Raw genomic sequence first — 15,403 nt, 5'->3', positions numbered from 1 at the left:
AAAAAAACGCTCATAGATAACGAACCGTATTTGTTTTCCAAGTCAATGTATGGATTTATTTACACCACATTTAAAAAACACAAAATGACATTAAAACGTCTTGACATTTAACCCGGAAGCCCATGAGTGACGCGTGCAGTGGATGAAAACATATGATGTATGAATTTGCTCCCCTTGATTCTCACGATCTCAGTAATCGATGAGGTTTATATACTTTTCCGCCTCTTGAAAAACTATTTTACACCGTGTGTCACATCTGCTTTTCTATGTTTTTTTGCATTAGCAGCAGTTCAATAAGCAGGGGACGTGGTTTATCTGGGTGACATTCAAAGCGAGATTAATTCTGCAAGGAGAGACATGCCTAACGAAAACGTGGCGTTGGGAATATATCGTTGAGCACCGAGAAATGATCTGTTTGTATCGGGTTTGATTACGATAGGTGTGTAAATCGGGCGAGGGGTGATGTCAGTGTTTGTTTCATTTTCACACCGTGCGTCTCTCCTACAGGCTCCTGCCCTGCTGAGACTATACGATGACTCCGGGCGGCAGGCGGAAAGTTGAAGAAAAAGTCTCTGCATACGAGACGTTTATAAACGAGGTCTTGAAGCGAGATTTGCAGTAAGTGTGTGGGGGGCCGAAGAGTGGAATTTTGTTTCTGTTTTTATAGTCTAAATGCAGGTTCTAATCCCAATGTTTTACCTGTCGCAGCTGTAGTTGTCCGGTATATAGTGCAAAACTGAAGCTGTGTGCTTCACCAGATTGGATAAACTGCTGTCCTGTCTCCGTGATCCCCCCCCTCCCCCCAAAAAAAAATCACAGTTTGCCTTTTGTTCTCTAGCTCAAGGCACTCCCCCAGATGTACAGCTGTCTGATGCATTTCAGGAAATTGTGAGCTCTTGTGTAAATTCTGCTGAGAGAGGGGGAGAGTTTTCTTTTAATAAAGAAGATACTTTATTGATCCCGTGAGGGAGATTGCAGTGCAACAGCAGTTTAGCACAGTCAACAGAGCACAGTGTAATGCAATAATACAACAATACAATACAGTCGGTACACTCAGTGAGAAGTGCACTAAAAAAAGTTGCTCACAGTACAGAATATACAAAAAACAGAAAGTTGTATTGCACATTATAAATATAAAAATATATTGCACAAGCCCCTAGATATATTGCAGAAAAAAACAGTTGTAAACGGGAAAAACCAGATGTAAGCAGAGAGTTTAATGTTTCGTCCATAAGCACGTTAAAGTCAATGTTGGCCCTGCCCAGACACACAGTGGATGAGTTGTACAGAAGTCCTCACCTTCATGCAGATATTGTCAACAGGACAGCACAGACACCCGGGGTGCTGGCTGGGACTCGGGAGCCTGTAGCTTGGAAAGATGAAGGGATTTAATCTGTCGCACCCGGAGCCCAGAGACTCGCGGTCTCCCGTCCCGCGACAGACCGAGGTCACCTGCGGCTCACGGCTGTTTCTGGCTGCTCAGCCGACGCCTGGGTCCGGTTTTTGGGGGGCGGGGAGGAGGAGGTGCAGATGCCCGAACTCAAAGTAAAAACACCCTGAACATCGTTTTCATCTCTCGGCCATTGGGGTTACCTGGCGAGTGTTGTCGCCGTGTCGGCGCCGTGACTACTGTCTGTCTGTTACTGTGCCAGAACGGTGCTGGAGCAGAGAGATGAGATCTACGAGAAGATCGCCCAGTATTTGCAGCTGAAGAACGTGATTGAAAGCCTTCAGGTACAGCACTCGCCTGCCTCTCACTTTACAGTGTGGGTTATATTGTAGGACAGTAGTTATACATTAGGGAAGTTTGAAATCGTGAAATGCAGTGTTTACATATATACTCGGAATGATGTGAACTGGTATCTCAATACCTATCTCTTTAATTTCATGCTATTATTTTATTTCCATTGTAGCGATAGTGTCCGCTAATAATGTGCTATGTGCCAATAGGTGTCACATAGCACACCTCGGATTTTGGAGCAGTTTTATTAAAACATAAATCACTGACATAAAGAACTATAGATGTATGATTAGATGTACATATATATATATATTCTCACAGCTGTGATTTTTGTTTCGAGTAATTTGGTGAATTAGGTTGTTTTTTCTTACTCTTAAACCAGTCTCCCTATTCCAGGAATCGGGAAGCAAGGAGCTTAAAACGGATGTGGACCTGGGCTGTAATTTTTATGTCCAGGCTCATGTGTAAGTACAGCGGAGATGTTTTGAGTCTTCCGTCTTGATTCCTGGCCTGGCTTCTTAACCACCGGTTTTTACATCTGTTAAGGAAGTGGGTTCTTCAAAATAAAACGGATTTCTGGTATTGAAGTGGTATAGACTTTTTTTGTCAATATTTCCTGTGAGAGAACAGGAACGTGCCTTCAGGAGGAGCACTCTGTTATCAGCTGGCTCAGTGGTCAGGGATCTGCACTTGCAAGTGGAGGGTTGCGGGTTCGAATCCCAGGTGGGGACACTGCTGTTGTGCCCTTGAGCGTGGTACTTCGCTTGGACCCCCTTCAGGGAAGCACCCAGCTGTGCAAATATACATGGGTCACGTTGGATAAAGGTGTCTGCCAAAGTATTGATTGCTAAATGAATAATTGGTTCGCTTACCACGTGTCTGCTGTAGTTGACACACTCAGCTTTGCCTTGTTTCTATGACCAGTGAGGATCCTTCCAAGATCTTCGTTGCCGTGGGATTCGGGTTCTTTGTGGAGTTCACGCTGCCCGAAGCCCTGAAGTTTATAGAGAGGAAGACCAGCCAGCTGACAGAGTAAGACTCGGGGAGGGGAGGGGGCAGCAGTCTGCTCTGCTGTGCTCTTACCGGCTGTGATCAGTTCAGCCCAGGATCTGTGAGCTTTCACCTGGACTCTTTCTGAATTGTTCTGTGCATTGAATTTGTCTTGCTCTTGTAAAATGTATTGTTTTTATTAGATTTTTATAGGCATATCAGAGAGCTGGTTTAATTGCATGATAAAGAGGTGAAAGTTACATTTTCATGCTTCTATTGAGAATAAATAATTAAATGAACGACAATAAGTTAAATTAATTAATTTCTTGTCCTAAAATATATTCTGTTGTACTGACTTAGCATGGGATTCACTGCATTTCAACTGTTTATTTATAAAGAAAATGTTTGAGTTTCTTACATGAAGTGTGCGCTCATGACACTTCCTGGATGTTTTCTTTCAGACACAGCGACAAGTTAACGAAAGATTCGGCCAAAATCAAAGCCAACATTCGCATGGTGTTGGAGGTAAGCTGCCTTTTTACCTGGGGAATGGTGTTCCCCATGCTGTTCTCGGACTTTTATTAAAATGGGAAAGAGAAGCTGGAATGAGGGGCTTGGTGCCCCCTCCCTGCTCTTGAGCAACTCTACAGCAGTGTAAAACTCAGTTCTGCTTTCTGAGCGATTCTTTTCTTAGAGGATTTACAGTCGATTACACAAAACATTAATTTCATTAAAGGCACAGGTGCCGGTAAAGCACTTCGGAATTTGGTTAGAAGTTATCACAGAGCCAGCAGCTACATCACCTTCCAACTCACAACTGGCAGCCCCCTGAAGCTCAGCAGGTGTGAGCCTGGCCAGTACCTGGATGGGAGACCTGCTGGAAGAGGTGTTAGTGGGGCCAGCAGGGGGTGCTCATCCTGCGGTCTGTTTGGGTTCTAATGCCCTAGTATAGTGACTGTAAACAGGTACCGTCCTTCTGATGAGACGTAAAACCGAGGTCCTGACTCTCTGTGGTCATTAAAAATCCCAGGGCGTTTCTGGAAAAGAATAGGGGTGTAACCCTGCCATCCTGGCCAAATTTCCTCCTGGCCTTTACCAATCATGGCCTCCTAATAACCCCCCTCTCCGAACTGGCTTCATCACTCTGCTCTCCTCACTGAGATCTGGTGTGTGGAGAGCGTACAGGGTGCTCTGGCTGCCATCATCCAGGAGTTCCCAGTAGAGCTGAGTGGAGTATCCAGGAAAGCCGGTCAGCCCAGAGATTGAAGATGACTGATTTTGTTTCTTACTCGTAAGAGGTAGAGAGATCTTCCGCTGAACGGTTAATTCTACTCTGCGCAGTGCGGTGTATGAGCACAGTTCCTCTTGTTATTCCATCTCTTTATTCTGCACAGGGTCTGAGAGAACTGCAGGACCTGAAAGATCTTCCTGAGGAGAGAAGGCGAGAAGTCTTCTAGAGCAGCGCTGTCTGTTTCTTTCTTCTAGAACCCTAAGTGGGGGAGGGGTGGGGGGGGGTGATTGTTCATTTTAATTCGGAAATCGGCAAGTAAACGGTCAGCCAATTCGTGGCTCAGTCTCTGTTTCCGAGTTGCAGTTCCCCTGGACTCCTGTTCCCGGTTATCCAGCAGCAGGAAGCACTGGGGGCTTTAAGGAGAGACTGATCGCTGGGAGTGAACAGACTGACTTGGCTGCTTTCATCTTCGCCGTACGCTCCGCCTCCTCCTGAATAAAACCCAGACGCAGCCTTTCCGTTCCCTACCTAGTCTTGAACATAAACGGATGTGAGTAGTGGAGATCAGGCCTAGTCTTCGGACCGGGGAAGATTGTGGCGTTTTCCCTCTCGGGAGTGACGTGCAGCCTGAGTCCGGAACGACGGGGGACTTGAGGGAAGAGTCTGGCTTCTTCTCGGGAATAAAATCCTGGCTGGAAACAGCACATCGGCTTCCGGTGACAGAAAAGTGCATTCAGTGACAGAATTATAGCTTGAGTGGAGAAGAGATATGCTGTATTTGATTAAACGGCAGGAAGGCAATGCTTAACTTATGTAGCCATGAAGTTTAGAGTTAACTGCATTAAACAGCAATGGTTGACATGAACCCAGAGTGTCATTTTAATGTCCAGGCTTGTGTCTTTGATGTTAAGATTGAATTTCTTATTTCTTGCTCCTAGGCCTGACTTCATCAGCACCTTGTTGGCATCTGTTAAGGGACTGAATTTTTGTAAATTTGAAATTCTTTGATCAGAAGGCCATGCTTGCAGAAGGCAAACTCTTAGATGGTGATGAGAGCCTTGGATTTGCACCTTGAAGGTTGTAGGTTCAAGCCCCAGCTGAGGCACTCCTGCTGGACTCCTCAGTAAGACCCTCTGTCTTACCCCAGTGAAACTCACAGCTCCACAGGTCAATGTAAACTGCTTTTGATGAAAATGTCAGTGAAATGCGTTGATAAGTGAAACTGGAAAGCATGCCTGCCTGAGTGAGACCATTATGTTAGAGACCGCTCAGGACGATGGACACTTCATCTTAAAGGTTTATATTCTACCTGTATCCGTTTCGGCATGTGTGCAGTAATTCTGTTCACCAAAGCCAGTGCTTTACTGTGCAGAAGTATAGAAATCATGCATAGATTTACTTATTCCACTAAATTGCTGTTGAGTGAGCCAGGACAGGACGCATAATGGCCACCTCTGTCCTCAGAGACACCATAACATCCTAGAATACAGCTCTCGAGATCATGGGCAGGAGGTTTTACAACTGCCCTGCTTTCTGTGCGTCAATCGTGACTTCAAGAGCAATACGAATTGGGTCTAGTGAACTAATCTGCAAAAGAAGCAATGGATTAATTAAGTAAATTCACAACGATGCCTGCTTCAGGTGGTTGCCAAGGCAACCTGGCTGCATCCATGGATGTCAAGAGAAAAATGGGCCTTCAGGAGAAAGAAGGGAAAAAAAGCCGGAGTTGTCACGACAACCCGTCCCAGATCACGTGACCCTCCTCCCACTAGACTGTTGAATTTTTTTAAATGTATGCTTTGTTGAAGGTGCTTGAATTTCCTTCAAGCAGACAATGGTAAACATGTTGAGAACCAGAGAACCCTCCTGATGTTTCAGCACTTCAGTTAGGCCTGATGAAAGTGAGACCATACTTGAAAAGGTTTTTGGTGTCTTTTTCTTGTACAAATCAATCTCCCTAAACTGTGTCCTACGTCTAGTGACTTCAACACAAGCTAAAGACTGGCTGAAGTCTTATTATTTTCTGCTTTTGTTTTCCAATAAATAGTGAGTCAGCATTGAAATGAATTGAATCGAAATTGAATCCCATCTATGCAATCAGATAAAGCTTAAATTACCGTGTGAGACCTATTCAAAGTCCCTTTTACACTTTTTCATTTTTCATGCTCTAGGGCACTTTAATCTCTTCAAAGTCCGAATTATTTTTACATTCTAAAGCTCAAATAGCCTCATCATATTCCTTTGGGTCACCTTGCAGCAAAAGTTATCACAACCTCACTGAACTGTAGTTGGGAAGGTGACTCTCCGGACATAGAAATAAGGAAGACATTCAACTTGATTTACTGCAGCTGTTGTAGAAGCAGCTTGGAGAAATAACTGCTCACAAACTGCTTCCAGACCTGGATGTTCAGTATGTTCAAGTTCAATACTTCACTGCCGTAACAACTAGTTGCATGGACATAGGTGTTTTTGGTCATTTACACAATGTGTTGGAGCTACCACAGCACGAATACAAGTTTTATGTGCTTACATACATGGATTTTTTCCTGAAGTCATGCTAAACAAAACTGTATTTCTCAAGGTGGGTAAGGCACTGATGCCTATGGTAATCTTCTCGCTTCCTCTGACCTCTGAACTTTGACCTTCTCTGCCCCATGTTTTGACACCCATGTATGCAGGTTTCTGCTATCTGCCTGAGTCTCACCATCCTCTCTCATTCTTCTTCCTCCAAGTTAGAAATTTATACCACGTAGCTCAGCTTTAAGCCTCTACGTCCTGCTTCACTTCATATACAAGTCCACTTTCTGCATGTCTGACATTTTCTCAAACAAGCTGAAATTTCTTCCTCCCCTCTTTTCTGCTGAACCTAATCTTTTTCAAAAAGCTGTTTCAGAGTGTACAAATAGGAGCATCTGACACATTTACAGAAGACGGTTCAGGCAAACCTTTACCCCCAACGGACAGTGCATTCTGATCCAGAATGTGTATTTGAAGGGTTTGAACATGAGCACATTTTACAGACCAGAGGAGGCCTTTAGTCCTGTCTGAGCTGTTTGGTAGTTAGTAGTTAAGGTAATTGGTGCCAGGACCTCATCCCGCTGTTTCTTGAAAGCAGCCCAGGATGTCGGCTTTAACCACATGGCTGGGTAGCTCGTTCCACACTCCCATAATGTTTTTGGCTAAAAAAAAAGGCATTGGGTAGCTTTTGGGTTCATTCACTCCTTCGTCAGAATTCCTCCCCCCCACAATTTTTATTTAAATTCCATTGGAATTTTTTTTTAATACAGTTCCGCAGTTGAAAGTGGCTTATGCAGAGGTAACCGTTTTCGTTGCTAAAAGCAGTGCACCGTGTTCTCAGACATTAACACACAGACTGAGCGGCATGGATGCACCTGAAAGCACAATCACAATCACTGCAGTAGGAGATGGCAACACACCCACCATCTCACACAGCACAGTCATCAGAAAGCTAACAGCAGCAGGGTGTTTTTCCCCTGACTTACTCAAATCGAGAAGATTTATTTTAAGATATGCTCCGAAATGCATCACTTGAGTTTAATCCCAATGTACAAAAATATTAAGCGCTGCTACACACACAGAACAAAAAAATGACATTCTGCAATTTTAAATGGAGAAAAACTGGAAGACAAAGTTTACTGCTAACAAGTGCTTTGATGTTGCACAGCAGGTAGCAAAAACAACTGCAAATATAAAAATGGGAAACACTGATCTTAAACCGCCTATAAAAAAGACTTACGATGACTTGATATTCATTATTCTTCTTCTTGATAATGTGAGGAAGTCGTATAAAGAAGGCAAAAAATGTTAGGCTATATAGTAAATGTAGAATTTATATCTTTGGATGTTATGTTAAAATTACACCAGCAGGATAAACCCTTGGTTTAATGAACTTTGGATTTAACAGACATTTCTGCCAAAGGGGAATTCTGTTTGTAAAATCAGAAATACTGGGACTTTCCCCACAATACTGAATTGCTTAAGGTGGGTGTTGCTGGTGTTTTGTATGTTTTAGTGAATTTTTAATAAATAATCGTATTAAAAGATATATTGAAATGTCAACAATATCTAAGCCTCCATAATATGCATAATTAATAAAAAGGGTCAAATCAAATACTACATAAGTTTAAAATTCAGGAAGAGCAACTATAGGTGCCCTATAGGGGTTGGTCCATTACTTACAATGAATGCTGTTTGTGTCTCGTGTTATAGCAGAATTTATATAGTATATTTACGATACAAGAAATAAAGAGCTTCTATGTGATAATAAAATGCAGGAGCAATATTAACTGACTGCATTGATTGCAGCTGTTAAAAAAGCCAAAAGATACAGAAAGTATATAGCAAGACCTTAGAATTGTCATGAGTAAGGAGGTGTGAGTAACTGATTAAAATTAAAATGGTAAATAAGAAAATCTATCAAAATCAGACCCTGACAATCAATTACATAAGTCAACGAGTACACCCCTTCAGAGAGTGGCAGGTGTCACATGGGCTTTGTTATCTTTGTTCCTCCAGCGCAGTGTGGAAACAACATAATAATCAGGCAGCACACTTAAAAAACACACAAATATTTACAGACAATACACATACATACACACAAATATTACACTACTGAGAGCCTTGGAGTGGTGCTTTCTACAGGCACAGAAAAACACCTCTCAGCTGCAGCACAAATACTGTAAGAGGAAGAGAGAACCCGTGTCTCATCTTCTACAAGAACCTACTCCAGACTAAATGTCTCTCTGAAGCAGATGCTAAACAAACAGGAACTTACAGTTTTTCTCTATTAAAAAATGCCTTGCTAAGAAAAATGCCTCTTCCCTGGTGGGTACTGCCTGTAGGAAATCGGTATTTCCACATATATAAACCAGTCTCTCACTTAAGGCCCAGAGTGGGTCTCTGTAGTGCTCAAGATACCTGGAAGTTTCTACAGTTCCGGTTCTGTCAGGGAAGAAGCTTGGAGTGGGCTCTAATCCTTTCTCCTCTTGGTCACTTGTGTTTCTGCTTTGCCTCTGTGTGTGTGTGTGTGTGTTTGTATACTGTGTTCTCTAGTGATGTTCTAAAAGCGCTGGCAATGATTCAACTGCGATGGGTTTAGTCCTAGTTACAAATTAGCACTGCTGTTCAGCCTTGGTGACTGTGCTGAAGGACCAATGACGGCTGTGCAAACACTCAGAGGATGCCCATTGTTTTAACTACAGAATAAGGCGTTTTGATGTGAAAAGTAAAAATTTGGAAATCCCAACTCTTACGGTTTGGTCACCAGTTTAGAGAAATTATATTACTACTCCAGAATCTCTAGCAGCCATATCACCCTGCAGCTCACAACTGGCAGCCCCCTGAAGCTCAGCAGGTGTGAGCCTGGTCAGTACCTGGATGGGAGACTCCTGGGAAAAACTAAGGCTGCTGCTGGAAGAGGTGTTAGTGGGGTCAGCAGGGGGCGCTCACCCTGTGGTCTATGTGGGTCCTAATGCCCCAGTATAGCAACAGGGACACTATACTGTAAACAGGCACTGACCTTCAGATGAGACGTAAAACCGAGGTTCTGATCTCTGTGGTCATTAAAAATCCCAGGGCGTTTCTCGAAAAGAGTAGGGGTGTAACCTGGCCAAATTACTCATTGGCCCTTACCAATCATGGCCTCCTAATAACCCCCCTCTCTGAGCTGGCTTCATCCCTCTGCTCTCCTCCCCACTGAGAGCTGGTGTGTGGGGAGTGTACTGGCGCATCACCCAGGTGGGGCTGCACACTGGTGGGGGTGGAGGGGATCCCCAGGACCTGTAAAGCGCTTTGAGTGGAGTGTCCAGAAAAGCGCTATAAAAGTGTAAGTATATTATTATTATTATTATTAAAGAAAACGCTTCGGGGTAATAAAATAATAAAAAGTCTGAGCGAAGCTGTTTTTGACTGAGCGCGGGGCGCGCTGCTCGCGAGACGTCGCTCGCAGCCTTCCAAGGGGTGGCCGTCCCCTGGCACGAGCTCGCAGTTGCCGTGGAAACGGGGAGCCGCATCGCGGGTGGCAACAAAGGACTTCCGCCCCGAAATAGACCGGCTCCGCGGCGCGCGCAGGTACGCCCCCGCGCTCCCCTCGCGCGCGCGAGCACCGGCACTCCTGCCCGTCTCGCTGCAGAACCCGACCGGGCCTGCGAGCAGACACTGGGAGCGACACCGGAACTGCGACCCGAATCCCGTTAGCGCCGTCTCCCTTCCGCCCTGCTCCAGGTCTGAGCCCTGACCCTTCATTATCGATCAGGGCACGAGCGGAGGGCGACGTTCAAGCTGATCAGGCTGCCTGACCTGTTGCATGTTCAGCACTTGAACTGGTGAACGTACATGGTGCACAATCACATCAGAAATAAGTGCACTCAGGGGGCATGACCTCGCTTCATCTGGAGCTCTCCAGGAGGACGAGAGACGCTCGGTCAGTCCTCTCCCCCAGTCCGCTACTGACTCGCGCAAGCTGGCGGGTGTGCACTTCAGGGCTGGCCGGGGGGGTCCCCTCACCAGATTTAGAACCCACTGTCACGCCCTCAGCAGCCAGAGGGCGCTCCTTCTCTGTCCTGTCCCTAGTTTCCGGTCTGCTGTCCTTCCGGTCCCTCTCTTTCCCTTGGGCTATATATTTCCGGGTCTTGCACTCTGTCCTGGCTCAGCATTGACGTTCGGATGTCCTGAGACCCGCCTAGCACCAGGGCGCCCCACGTCCGCTCCCTGAGGGCATAGGTTTCTATACGGCATTCCTGAACTCTTTGCACTAATGAGCCCGGGCCTTTTTCCCGTCTTGCCGCTACGCGTATGGGTCTTTTTCCGCTCTCCTGCTCCCCACGGTTAGTCCCTTTGGACGTCCGTGACACCCACGGCCCTCGCCTGCCCACGGCTCTGCAGTTTGGAACAGGCCGGGTCTCACAAACAGCCATCTCCCGTCTGCGAAGCAGTTCAACAGCCATGCGACGCCTTCGGTTCAGGCGCCCCACGATGAACCCCACAGACCAGGGATAGCGGCTCGCCGGCTTGGGGCGGGGGGGCAGAGACCCTTCGGAATGTGTTGCCTCCTCCGGTCGGGTCGTGTTTCGGTGCGTCTGGGCTGCCCGGCGGGCCGCCCTCAGTCAGGGAGTGAAGGAGGGGTCCGTTCTGCACGCTGCAAGATGGAAGGTGGCGCTACTGTACGAGACCGCCCTCGCTGGTCCAGTGCCTCGATTCGCAAGCCCCCTGCCCTGTCCCGCCCAGGCCGGAGTCACGGAAGAGGAAACGGGTCCTTCTCCTCCCTGGAAAACGACATGATAATGCAGCCCCCTGGAGCTCAGCAGGTGGATGGGAGACTCCTGGGAAAAACTAAGGCTGCTGCTGGAAGAGGTGTTAGTGGGGCCAGCAGGGGGCGCTCACCCTGCGGTCTGTGTGGGTCCTACTGCTCCAGTACAGTGACGGGGACACTAGACTGTAAACAGGCACTGACCTTCAGATGAGACGTAAAACCGAGGTCCTGACTCTCTGTGGTCATTAAAAATCCCAGGGTGCTTCTCGAAAAGAGTAGGGGTGTGACCAAATTTGCCATTGGCCCTCACCAATCATGGCCTCCTAATAATCCCCCTCTCTGAACTGGCTTCATCACCCTGCTCTCCTCCCCACTGAGAGCTGGTGTGTGGTGATACTGGCGCATCATACAGGTGGGGCTGCGCACTGGTGGTGGTGGAGGGGATCCCCAGTACCTGTAAAGTGCTTTGAGTGGAGTGTCCAGAAAAGCGCTATATAAGTGTAAGCAATTATTATTATTATTATTATTATTAATAACACTATAAATGTATGAGGCTTATGCGTTTATTTTTATCTCATCTTTATTTGTTTGAACTTTAGGCTTTATATCATAAGACTCGTGTCACCTCACGCAATTTATAGAGAAAGCGTTGCAGTCTGTGGTTGCACTTGGAGTAATTAATAATTGCCGACACTTTACAGGTAATGGGGACCCCCTCCACCACCACCACCAGTGTGCAGCCCCCACATTGTGAAATATAACGTAACATTTCGTATTTCACTTCTAAAATACAACATATGCCAAGGTTCTGACGTCGTCGTTGTGTCGCTTCAGCGAGGCGAACACCGTTAACCCCCGCGACCTGCAGTTCAGCGTAATTGGCATTTCATTTCTGTGCGGGAATGTTTTGTGAACGGATTCGCGATCGAAGCGAAAGGTATCGACGAACTAGACGGAGCAGCAGCTCGCGGGGGTGACGGTGTCTTTGGCTGCTGCCCCCCCCCTCCTTTTTTTTTTACTGGAAATAGCTGACGTCACGGGTTCTGTGACGCTGACATCTCACTCTGCAGGCGCTCGCCGGCGACAGAGGGGGGCGGGGGCGCCGAGAGGCGGCGAGCGCAGCCGAGGCGTTTGTGAAACAGGAAGCGAGGAACGCAGCCGCGGAGGTTTACAGTACGGGAGGACTGGAGACGCTTGAGGTAGACGGAGAGAGAGAGAGAGGGAGGGAGGCGCCGCTGCTGCTTGCTTGCGGCCGACACGCGTGTCATGGACTGCCGAGAGCAAGCGCCGTTACAGCAGGCGGAGTACCCGGAGACATGTTGCGCCTAGGCGGCGGGGAGTTGTGACCTCGCTTCGCGGAGCGACAGCAGGACCCGAGCGAGCAGCGGAGGAGAGCGGCTGGGAAGGGGGGCGGTGCTGGTGGTGTTGGGGTTGGTGTGTTGTGGGGGGGCTGGGGGGAGAGAGAGAGAGAGACGGGGGTCTCCTACTCCGAGCCTCGCCGATTCCAAAGACCCTCACCTGCCAGCGCTCGGCGTCACGGCGACCGGGCAGGAGGACATGGGAGGCCAGCATGCGCCGTGGCTGCTTGTAGGACTGTGAAGCCGTCCAAAACAAAAACCCAAACACACACATCAGTCAAGTCCGGAGGTGAAATATGGGGGTGGCTCGGGTCTTTGTCGGAGCCCTGTCATTACATAATTAGAGCCCCGGATCGGGCTGGACGATCGCCCGTTGGCACCCGCCACCCTCTCGCCCCCAGACCGACTTGTGGACGTCGCTCTCCCGGCCGGGTGTTCTCCTCTCCCTCCAGCATGAGCGTCAGGACCCCCGCCGCCTGAGACATGGACTCGAACCCCCTGCTATGTGGTAAGTGCGCCCGCGGAGCGCCGCGCTTGGACGGGCGGCCGTGGTGTCGCGGCGCCTGCAGGCTTGGCTACACCGTATCGACCGCCCCAGCTAGCGCGCTGCGCCGCGGCCGGGCTTGGCGTGTGTCCCGGCGGAGTGTCATCGCCCAGCGTGTGCGCGGGTGCCTTCCTGGCCGTTAATCGAGAGGTCTGTTGCCGTGATTCCCTTGCAAGCATCGCCGCGCAGACGTCGGCAGGATAAACGAGAGTTACGCGCGTATAAACGCCAACACCCGCTTTGGAAACTTGCTGCTCTCCTGGTAGGTTAGATCTCGAGGAGCGCACTGGCACCAAAACTTTTTTTTTCCCCCTGTCAAGGGCTTGGATGCGAGTTGTAGCTGCTACTTTCAAATGTCACACTGTTTGTTTTTTTTTACTCGAGTCGCGCATCGGTTTTTCTAGCAGAACGGTTTTTCAGTGTCGGAGCAAAATGCCGTGGGTTGCACGGTTTTTTTTTAAAGCTTTGTTTTATTTATTTTTTTAAAAAAGAAAGACTGCGCAGGAGACGAGACCATCGACAGCCAGTCTAGCGCCCCCCGCCTCCGGCGCGCGCGTTACAGTTCCAGAGCTCGTGGATGTCGAAGCAGTCGAGAGTCAAAAGTCATTTACCCGGCCAGCAGTGTCCAGAGACTGGCCTGTGCAGCTGAAGACACCACGTTTTCCCCTAAAAGCGAACATAAATAACGTATAATGATTATTTCCGATGTCTCTATATTTTAAATTCCCTCCTAAATTCACCTGAACACACACCTAAGTAAACAATTTCCCAATGCTCTGAGAGGTCGGTGTGCAATCACTTAATTTTCATGGCTGTGGTTCAAACCCCGCCGCTGGTTTCTAATGACCAGTTTCGGCTTGTTGACGTTTTGTGCGCCCGTGTGTCTCCGAGCGTGTGTACGGGCTGAGGGCGGTAATGCAGCGTCCAAGTCCGATTACAACCCTAATACCGCGGAGACGTCCTTTAAGATGCTTATCTCCCCGAACCTGCTTGGAGAATTGAAAAAGGTGAACTTCCCTTCCTGTCCTTTTCCCCAAAATGACAAATAATTGTGTGGTAACTCAGAGGGATACAAAGCATCGCGCTCTCTCCCAAGCTTGCTCTAAGCTAAGATGTTTTTTCAGTTTCAGTTTAAAATATAAAGGCTGTGCTCTGATTTTTTTTTAATTGTTCTGACAACAGAAGTGTTTTTCAAAATCCACTCACCATGTGGTAACACTGTTGTAGGTATTATTTTATTATATTTGATATATAATATTTGGTTGTTAATATAATTTGAGTAATTCCATATTATACCAGTCATACCACATTATGGCCTCTCTTTCTGTCCCCTGCTCCCGCCTCTCACTCCTCCTCCCTCCCAACCTTTGTTCTCCCGCTACTTTACCTTTGCCTACTGCCCTGTCTCTCTCACACCTGAAGAAGGCTCCACGGCCGAAAAGTTGTGTTCTCTTTCTTCTTTTTTTCAGCATGGAATAAACCTATTACTTGTTCCTTTGCAGCCTACGCATGCTGACGCAGCTACCCACCTGAACTAATACCAAATTATATAATAAAAACATGTAATATTTATTCTATGTATTATTTTGTTGTCTTTGCTGCTGTTGTTGCTGTTGGCTTGCTCTTGTCAAGCAAGAGGCTGACACAAAAGCTTTTCCTCTTGCGAAGCGTAGACGGGCCTGAACCGTCGAGCCCCGAAGGAGTTCCACTTCCACAGCACAGCTGCGTCTCTTACAGGGGCAATTCAGGGCGAAATATGCCACTCAAAGTACCGACAGCTGTGTCCCACCCAGGATTTGAACCCGCAGTCTTCCAGTTACACATCCCCCGGTGCTGAGGGGCCTGCTTGTTTTCATTGCAGATGGGCTCTGCATTACTGCATCAGACTCTTGATTGGCCTGACAGTTGCATCCACCGGACACCTTCAGTAGTCCTCTGCTCCTAATCATACTGGGGAGCAAGAGCGTCTCCTTGCAGTTCATAAGTTAAACCCATGAGTTAAAACATCTCAGAAAAAGAAAATTCTGCAAAGGCACCCTTCAGGGGAATGTTTACAGTTGAACTCATTAATTCAGTTAAGGAAAGATATTCTGGGAGGAACACCAGCAGGCTGGAGCAGGGTTGGGGGACCCTGGTTTGCCTGCTCTGTATAAATCTCTACTCTCCCTGCATCTGCTGGTGAAAACCCCACTGGCTCAGTGCTCATCTTCTTTGGGAGTCTTAAACGTGTGAGTGTGTAAAGACCTGGGTGACTGTATCAGTGTTACTT

General features: G+C 47.5%; 2 protein-coding genes and 1 long non-coding RNA gene across 4 annotated transcripts in view; all 3 read left to right on the top strand.

Annotated features, from left to right (window-relative positions):
- Positions 1-112: 112 nt before the first annotated feature.
- On the top strand, positions 113-4,827 carry uxt (ubiquitously-expressed, prefoldin-like chaperone). Of its 2 annotated transcripts, none has more exons than XM_015340905.2 (7): positions 113-157; positions 508-618; positions 1,653-1,734; positions 2,138-2,205; positions 2,666-2,773; positions 3,193-3,256; positions 4,126-4,827. In XM_015340905.2, the coding sequence occupies exons 2-7, from the start codon at positions 533-535 to the stop codon at positions 4,186-4,188; spliced, it is 471 nt and encodes a 156-aa protein (XP_015196391.1). In that variant the 5' UTR covers positions 113-157; positions 508-532; the 3' UTR covers positions 4,189-4,827. The 2 variants fall into 2 exon arrangements, with proteins under 2 accessions (XP_015196391.1, XP_006625349.1); XM_006625286.3 differs by having other exon boundaries at positions 119-204.
- Positions 4,828-12,676: 7,849 nt separating this feature from the next.
- Positions 12,677-15,403, top strand: part of elk1 (ETS transcription factor ELK1) — a 28,655-nt gene continuing 25,928 nt past the window's right edge. Inside the window, exon 1 of the mRNA XM_069184208.1 lies at positions 12,677-13,098. Within this exon, the coding sequence (XP_069040309.1) occupies positions 13,074-13,098 (25 nt within the window). The 5' untranslated portion in view covers positions 12,677-13,073. The remainder of the gene's footprint in view (positions 13,099-15,403) is intronic.
- On the top strand, positions 13,108-14,706 carry LOC138225133 (uncharacterized). Its single transcript, XR_011183705.1, has 2 exons — positions 13,108-13,396; positions 13,626-14,706. It is a non-coding gene; the product is annotated as an uncharacterized lncRNA (long non-coding RNA).

This window comes from Lepisosteus oculatus, chromosome 2 (genome assembly GCF_040954835.1).
Source record: "Lepisosteus oculatus isolate fLepOcu1 chromosome 2, fLepOcu1.hap2, whole genome shotgun sequence".
Taxonomy (NCBI): domain Eukaryota; kingdom Metazoa; phylum Chordata; class Actinopteri; order Semionotiformes; family Lepisosteidae; genus Lepisosteus; species Lepisosteus oculatus.
Note: the sequence above shows the minus strand (reverse complement) of the source record. Positions and strands in the feature narration are given on the sequence as shown.